The following is an 8,114-nucleotide window of genomic DNA, read 5'->3' as shown; positions in this document are numbered from 1 at the left end:
TTTATTAATCAGATGTCATCAATTAGCATTAAATAATTGTTAGAGTATCATTCCTCATCAACAATACTCTCAATGGAACACTCTATGAATAAGAAGAATAAATCAAGATATTTTATAAAACCAAATTCTAACCAATTTAAAGAAAGAAAAAACAAATTTTTACATTTTTAAATTAAAATCTTAAATGTAATCATATAAAATCTAATTAAAAATATCAAACTAGAAGAAGAAGTAAAAGGAAAAGTCAACTGTTTTGGCTGCTGACCAGAACTGTACAAAGATAGAACAAGAAACAAAACAGAACTTAGTAAAGAAGTGAAAAACTAAGTATAAATCCAAACATTAAAAGGGGTTTCAATTCATAATCTTGTCCTTCACTTTTCCACTCTATCAAAACCAAAGGGTTGGTCTCATTCGACCCCACCATCGCTGTTCCATACTCTCTGCTTTCAAATCGAAAATTTCTTCCCTTCTCACCAACCAATTACAAAGGTACTCTCTTTTTCTATCTCTATTAACATTTCTCTCTGTCTCTACATGCATGAGAAAAAAGAAATTAAAAAATACCCCCATTAACCTTAATTGGTTCAGGCATAAATTTCTTTAAGAAAATTTGACCCTAATAAACATGAGTGTTTTCTTGGTTTTTGATTCATATCTTGATCTGTTTATAATATAATGTTTGTTGGGCATTAGAATTAAATTTGGGTTGATAAAATTTTCGATCCTTTTTCTTGGAATTTCTGGAGAGATCTTGTATGGAAGGAAGATTTTGATGTACCCTTTGTTTGATTCTTCTCACCAATTCATGACCCCCAAATTATTTTTCTTTTCTCGTGTTAAAAAGTTGAATAATCGTATGGATTATCTGTCACAATCCATGCAAACGCGTGGACTTAGCATTAATTTGACTGAGTTAGACTTGGATTCAGATGGGTTTTCTGTTTGCCCCTTTCTTGTCTTTTTATATTCCTCTCTTAATTTTCTTCTTCAATTCAGCCTTTGATCTGATTCGTGATTAGAATCAGAGTTTTTTTTGGTTGAGCAATTGTCAAATTAATTCTGTAATTTGTTTCTAGCTAGAATTGTTTTGGGAGGGAAGTGATTCATGTTTGCATTAGTATAAAAAAAAGTATGAAAGAAACTGTAATCAAATTGATTCTAGAACACTGGGTCTGAGTGGGACTGAATTTGATCTCCTTCAGTTCTCATTTTGAGCTTTGTGGATTGGAAAAACATGGTACAGAGGGAGACTTTGTCAAAGGTTACTGAGAAAATTCCTCAGTGAAAATTATTCCTCAATGAGACTGATAGATATTTTGTGCTAATATCTATAAGAAAAGAGTTGAGTCTGTAATTAAGTTAGGTAGATTTGTTTCAATTCAATCAATTCTAGATCAAAATCAAATTATCCAATGTGAAGTCGAACATGTAAATTAGAATCTGGTGGTAAGGATCAGGTAGGTTGATATTTCAATGTGATTTTGAATGATTCAACATCCAACAACACAAATTCTAATGAATTGATATGTTTTGAAGGGTAAAAGAAAATGAGCAAGGCACCAAGTTGGTCTGATCAATGGGGGAATGGAGGTTTTGGCAGTGACCACTATGAGGTGGAGGATGAGAAAGTGAAGAAGAGCAGTGGAAGCAGCAAGAAGATGGCTGCTGGTATGGACAAGGCAAAAGCTGCAGCCATTGTTGGTGCTGACAAGGCTAAAACTGCTGCTGTTGTGGGTGCCCAGAAGGTGAAGAGTGGAACCTCTGCTGGAATCAAATGGGTCAAAAATCAGTATCAGAAAAGGACTTCCAAGTGAAGTTTCACTGAGACAGTTTCAGTTCATAGCTTTGGTAAATAATACATGATGATCTAGTAAAGTGTTTTGCTTGTTTGTGTGCAATTTCCAGTACAACAATTCAGATGAACTTGTTATTTGTATTTTTCATTTGTTTGTAGAAAATTGTTGGATGTTGATCTTGTTATTAGTTTACCTTGAATCTTTCTGTGACTGCAGGGTGATGATGCTTTACAAATATTATATTGTGAGTTTTAGATTCCGTAGTTACTTTAGGCACACATTTCAGTGGTGATATGGTAACATTATTTTACCTTTTACGCAATACACAACCGTTATTTGTACAGAAACAAACAACTAGAAACTAGAATATACACAAATGGGGCTGCGTAGGTTGGTTTTTATTTCTCACATGAACCAACTCAATGCCAATGAATTTGAATATCAGATCTGTTATAATTTAATCCAAATCAGATAAACTAAATCATTAAAATTATTTTAATGTTTCAATATAGATATGTTGTTTGATTTTAATATTTGAAGTAGCACAACATGATGAGTTTATGTCGTACGCTAACAAAGTAGAAAATTTTTCAAATATGGCTGCGTAAGACAGTTTCATTTTGGGGAGGAATAATTTATGTACTCTTTTGTTTGAAGTATTTGTTTAAAGAGAAAACTCTTCTTAATTAACCTCTTTATTTGTTATCACTTTAATTTAAAATGTATACCGATTTTAATTTGATCGGAAGAAATTAAAATTGGGTTGTTTTTTGGCTTTTACTGTTTTCTCAAGACGAAAGAATTCAACCTTAAAATACACAACGAATATAGTGAAAATTTATTCAATGGAAATTATCCACTTTAAAAACAGTATTAGAAAAATAAGATTCGATTTAAATAATAAGATTAGTGGCTGGTAGGTACGGTAACTCTACAAATAGAATTGTGCTTGCACGCTTTGGAAAATAATATTTGAATTTTGCAGGTCAATCTCAAGATATCTTTAATGGTCAACACCCAGTTTGATCACAATTATCTCCATCAGAAAATACTTATAATTTATATAAAAAATTTAATGGTTTTACTTTCCATTATTTAGTTCTGTATTCAGTTTTTCTTTTGTTTTGTTTTTCATTTTCAATTTTTATAATTTACATTAGATTGAATTAGATTATGTTCATCTAAACTAGACTAATAAAAAAAGTTTACCCGATGTTAGTACATACTCCAATATGCTTCTGAAAAGCCCAATAATTTCAATTTATTTCTTTTCTTATCCAAAACTTAATTATAATTAATCACGCATAATTATTTTTAACTAGGAAACTCCCTCTCTCTCTCTCTCTCTCTATATATATATATATATAATTTATATTCTTCTTGTATAGTTATAATTTTTTTTTTCAAAATCATAAGCAATCGTGTAACTTGTTAAGTAAGACGCATACTTTTATAATGTATCATAAATGTCAATGATCAAGGAAGATTTTTTCCAAAAGTCACGTTAAACTATGTTGTTAATACTTCTCTTACCTAAATGTGACTTGCAAGCTATAAGTAGACAAAATTTTGAGTAACTTGCACAAGAACTTCACGTAAGAAAGCCTGATGTCAAATAAATGACCTACTACGCTTGCTCTGAAGTCATAGTTTCTCTTCCAATTTTTTGTCAAATTTTATCACAGATGATATTTTGGGCCCTTAAGATATGTAAAATATAATTGTATTACGCCAATCAGAAATACATTAGTGTGAACACATAACAAGCATACCCTTAGACATTAACAACTTAGAAGTGATACAACAAAGACGACAATTTTCAAATAACTTCCAGTAGACATAAAAGTACACTTTACAATAAAAGCATCAAACAAGAGAATTTACAATTAAGCATTTTCTTCACATTGGTCATTTTAGGATTTTCTATTCAGGTATGGTTGCCAGTCAAGGATTACTTCAGAACACAAGTCCAAATGTGTTCTCTCCACTGTAAGTCATATATAGGAATCCATCTTCGTCTTTGTTTTCCTCGTATATTGCAGACATCATTGCCGCTGCATGAACAGACAATGACAACTTACATCACAAAATTAACCATAAGAACATTCATTATTTTATGTAAACAAATATTCCACGTACAAACCCAAAAAATCCATACACACACACACACATTACCAGTTGGTGGTAAGATGTTCTTCACAAAAATGAAGATTGCCTTCTCGGGGCTCAGCTTGATTCTCTTCCTCACCACATACACAAACTGCCCAACAGTTAAATCAGCAGGAACAAGATACCTACAGTCATCCAAAAGAACAATAATATAAACAGTAAATAAAGAGGAAACAAAGGAGATGAATTATGTATCCACTTGAACACTTAGATGATTGCCAATATTCTCTAAATTCTTAAACTTTCACTTGCTTAACACCCAAGCATTAGCTAGAACCTAACTCACATAAGCTTTGGCTAGAACCCAAGTTCTCTGTGTGATCAAATTAACCAGTTATTACATCCTCCAATACTGAAATTTGTGAGTTTTCATATAAACTAAATCGCAAAAGCATCTTCTTCTTCTTTTTTATATATAGTCTTTACTATTTTCCCATTTAATTCCATATTAGGAAGAGAACATACGGATTCTGATTCTGCTTACCATGTTGGAAGCAAAGTCTATATAGGTTTGCGGTCTTATGAACAATTTCAATCGATGCAACAACAGACATAAAGGGGGAAAACTCAAAATACCCCAAACAAAATAAAGGCCAGTATAGCTCAAGTTCAAGTAAAAAGTAAGAAACTTGAAGTGTCTATGGTGTATGCTTACCAAAATTTAAATTGGTAGCTATTCTGACATTCAAAAAGTAATAACACTTAAACAAATATAATTGGAGTAAACAAACATTGCCAATGTTTACAATTGCAGTTTCCAAAGAATAGAAAAAAGACTAACTTTTTCTTATCAATTTCAGGAACATCACTCTTCTCTGCCCTTTCAACAATTACCTACATTGAAACAGGCATCCAGGTTAATCAGCAAAAAGAGGATGATAAGGACGTATACAGACAAAAGAAATTATGTCTTACAGGAATTCTGTCAGGATACTTCTCTCTTATGCGAGCTGCTTCAGCCTGTCTCCTCTCTGGCATGAAAGTTTAGGACATATTAGAGAAATACAAACTTGCACACTCACTAATGATGTTTAGTTTCCAGAGAGTCATTTTTCTTTAACATGATGCAAAAATCAGATCGCCCATGAAATTGAAGAGTAAATAAACCAGACAAGACGTACTAGCAACAACAAACCCATCTAATAGAAAGTAGGATATCATATAAAAACAAAAATCTACACAATCTTCTCAACAAAACAAAGGAAAGTGCATACTCAGGTGATATAACACAGATCACTTTCATACTAAGCAAAATAAAATAAAACGGAAAATACTAATCGACTAAAAAGTTCCATTTTTTGTAGGGAGGAGGACACACATCATGGGATTAGGAAATAAATATTCCAAGCTCCAAGTGGGAAAATACAAAGCAGAAACATGAAAATTAAAAATGCCTTCGAGAATCCCAAACCTCAACTTAAATTCCCAATTAAAACTGCACGATAACATTTGATGAAAATTGAAGAAAACGAGAAAAACGAACCGAGAGGGTGTTCCATTTTGAACGAGCTCTTAGCCATGGCAACGATTCTGTAGCAAAAGACACAGATTGGAAAATCCCAAAATAAATACAAAATTAGGGTTTGCTAGGAAGGTAACGATCCGTTGATGAACGATAAAACAAAAATTAAAAGGGGGAAACAGAGATAGCTTGCAATGAAAAATGATATTGCTTACCAGAGATGAGAGAAGAGTGAAGAACAGTGGAGAAGAGAGAAAAATTGTGTGAGATCAGAGAAGACAAACAGAGGAATATTGGGAAACTTGTTATATCCATTTACGTTTTTATATCTGGACACGTTTCGTAATTATCTCGTAGAATACTTTTTAATCCTTTAAATTCTGAAGAAGGCGGTGAATTTCAATTTGTTTTTTTATTTTAATATATATTTGGTCTTTATTTTTATTGTTTTTATTTAATTTGATCATTATTTTTGTTTAGTGTTTAACTAAATCTTTATTTTTGTTAAATTTTGATCAATTTGTTCTTCTTTATTAACGTGCGTAAGTAGTTAATGGTTTTGAACAATACATGTCAGCTCCTAGTTTTATTTATTTATTTATTTATTTTAATTTCAAAAAAATTGTCGAAGTCATAATTGTGTCACGAGTCAATGCTAGTGCCACGTGTCAGTTTGTATTAATATTATTATTTGGTTTTCAATTTAGTCTTTATATTCATTATTTTTGTTCAATTTAATCCCAATTTTTGTTAAAATATGTAACATCTCGTTTTAATAGTTTTTACGCTATCAAACAAAACATTAAATTATGATAATTCAGAAGCAGATGATAGTAATAGGTCAGTATAAGGTAACAATACAGTCATCCTCAAAATAACTATACATATATTGTCTATACATATAGCCTATACTGAGCAAAAGGGGTTACAAAACGCCCAAAATATCTAGGCGGAACAAAAGATGACAACTACTGTTGGAAGCGTCCAAATAGCACTCAACTTCTGTCCAGGAGGGGTGTATCCTCACCTGCACCTATATCTGCTCACACCATTCAATAAGGACGATCATTGCAAAAATAGAAGACACACAGAGCACACAACATACAAGAAGGGTAAGCTAACTTAATTAAGAATAAATCATGCAATTTGGTAGTTAAGCATCAATCAGGGTTGATCACACAATTATCAGAATCATCCAAATCACCACAACCATAACACAATATCATCATTCTAGACTCAATATCCGGATTATGTAAGTGACATTGGAGCTCTCGGTGGCTTGCACTTGTGACGGTTCCCAAACTCTGCAGAGTTTTAGGAACAAGGGGTATTCACCCAACCACTCCCAAGGTAAGTCTCATTCGCGTCTATGACGGATCGGGTCCATAGACTAGGACCTCCTGCTACTCCTCCTGACATAATCCATTATACTCTATATGAGTCTTAATGGTTATTAGGAGCGTCAGGAAGCCACCAATATGAGTCCTCATGTCCTTACATTTTTTAAAACCATCTTCCTTAGAATTTCCCTTGAAATCCTAACTCCAACATATTCTCATACAGACCAATTTCACACAATTCCATCACACTGACTATCATGCATAAGGATCACATACAAGACTAGCCATTATCACATCAATCCAATTAGTAAAACTTCATTTAATCAAAAACAGAGAAAGAACTCAATTTCTGCAGGGAATCTCGCTTAGGCTAGAGGGTCTCGTCTGAGCTAGAGAGTTGTCTCGCTTAGGCGAGCTGCTCTCGCCTGGGCGAGACCTCTTACAGTGGCAATTCAATAATCCTGAGCGATCTCTCGCTCAGGCTAAGCTGGCTCGCTTAGACGAGAAGTTCTCTCGCTCAAGCGACTCCAGCTCGCCTAGGCGAGACTTCGCGCAGTGATAGAGGCAATCTTCTGATATTTTCGCTCAAGTGAGAGTTGCTCGCCTGGGCGAAATTACCAGGATTTCTCATCTGTTCTTCACATGAAGAACCACTCAAATTCATCCAACACTCAATTTCACACAACAGGCAGTCCCAAACACAAATTAAACACATAATCAAGCAATTCAATCACTCATGAACACATTTCATACAAAAATTGGGCGAAAAGTCAGCTTCCCTTACCTTTTGCCAAGAATTCAGTTTGGTGGAGTCAAGCAAATTGCAAGAAAGCAGAATTTTCAGTTTAACCTAGGATAATTCATCATCCAGCCACAGGGAAAGGAGGAACACTTGATTAAACTCTGAATGGAAGCAGAAATTTCGAGTTGAATTCTGAAATTGAACCTCAAAACTAAAAGAGAGACTTACCTAGAGGAAAGGAGGCTAAGAGTGGAGGCAGCAGGAGGCTCAGTTGTGGTTACTTCCCCAGAATCTGATCAGAAACAAAGAGACTGTGAGATGGCAGCAAAGTTGAGAGAAAGAAAGATAGGGAGAGAGTTGGGGAGCAGAGGACTGAGAAAGATGAGGGATGGTGTTGTGTTTTTGTTTAAGGGGAATTAAAAAGAAGGATATCATAAAATAAATCAATTTTATTCCTTTCAAAATAACACTAAATTTAATATCTTTTATACAAATTATATTAATATTTTTTCTAAAATTGACATTTGAATTTATAATTTTTTAAATTCAATTATAAATTATTAAATTTAATTATAAATTGAATAAAATTCTTATATTTAATT

At 33.1% G+C, this 8,114-nt stretch overlaps 1 protein-coding gene and 1 long non-coding RNA gene across 2 annotated transcripts; one reads left to right on the top strand and one right to left on the bottom strand.

The window, feature by feature from the left end:
* Nucleotides 1-299: 299 nt before the first annotated feature.
* Nucleotides 300-2,055, top strand: LOC114168688. Its single transcript, XR_003600742.1, has 2 exons — nucleotides 300-492; nucleotides 1,540-2,055. It is a non-coding gene; the product is annotated as an uncharacterized LOC114168688 (long non-coding RNA).
* A 1,453-nt stretch (nucleotides 2,056-3,508) lies between these two features.
* On the bottom strand, nucleotides 3,509-5,758 carry LOC114168482 (autophagy-related protein 8d). Its single transcript, XM_028053319.1, has 6 exons — nucleotides 5,646-5,758; nucleotides 5,452-5,498; nucleotides 4,884-4,939; nucleotides 4,750-4,802; nucleotides 3,975-4,093; nucleotides 3,509-3,853 (listed from the first exon to the last, which is right to left on the bottom strand). Exons 2-6 carry the CDS (start codon nucleotides 5,486-5,488, stop codon nucleotides 3,756-3,758), a joined length of 363 nt encoding a protein of 120 aa, XP_027909120.1. The 5' UTR covers nucleotides 5,489-5,498; nucleotides 5,646-5,758; the 3' UTR covers nucleotides 3,509-3,755.
* Between the last annotated feature and the right edge of the window lie 2,356 nt (nucleotides 5,759-8,114).

The sequence above is a fragment of the Vigna unguiculata genome, chromosome 11 (genome assembly GCF_004118075.2).
Source record: "Vigna unguiculata cultivar IT97K-499-35 chromosome 11, ASM411807v1, whole genome shotgun sequence".
Lineage (NCBI taxonomy): Eukaryota > Viridiplantae > Streptophyta > Magnoliopsida > Fabales > Fabaceae > Vigna > Vigna unguiculata.
This window is presented reverse-complemented; position numbering and strand designations above follow the sequence as displayed.

Coding starts and splice junctions, on each gene's coding strand:
- LOC114168482 (XM_028053319.1), bottom strand. CDS start 5,488: ATGGCTAAGAGCTCGTTCAAAATGGAACACCCTCTCG. Junction 4,940..5,451: donor CAAAATGGAACACCCTCTCG/GTTCGTTTTTCT, acceptor CTTTCATGCCAG/AGAGGAGACAGGCTGAAGCA. Junction 4,803..4,883: donor AGTATCCTGACAGAATTCCT/GTAAGACATAAT, acceptor GTTTCAATGTAG/GTAATTGTTGAAAGGGCAGA.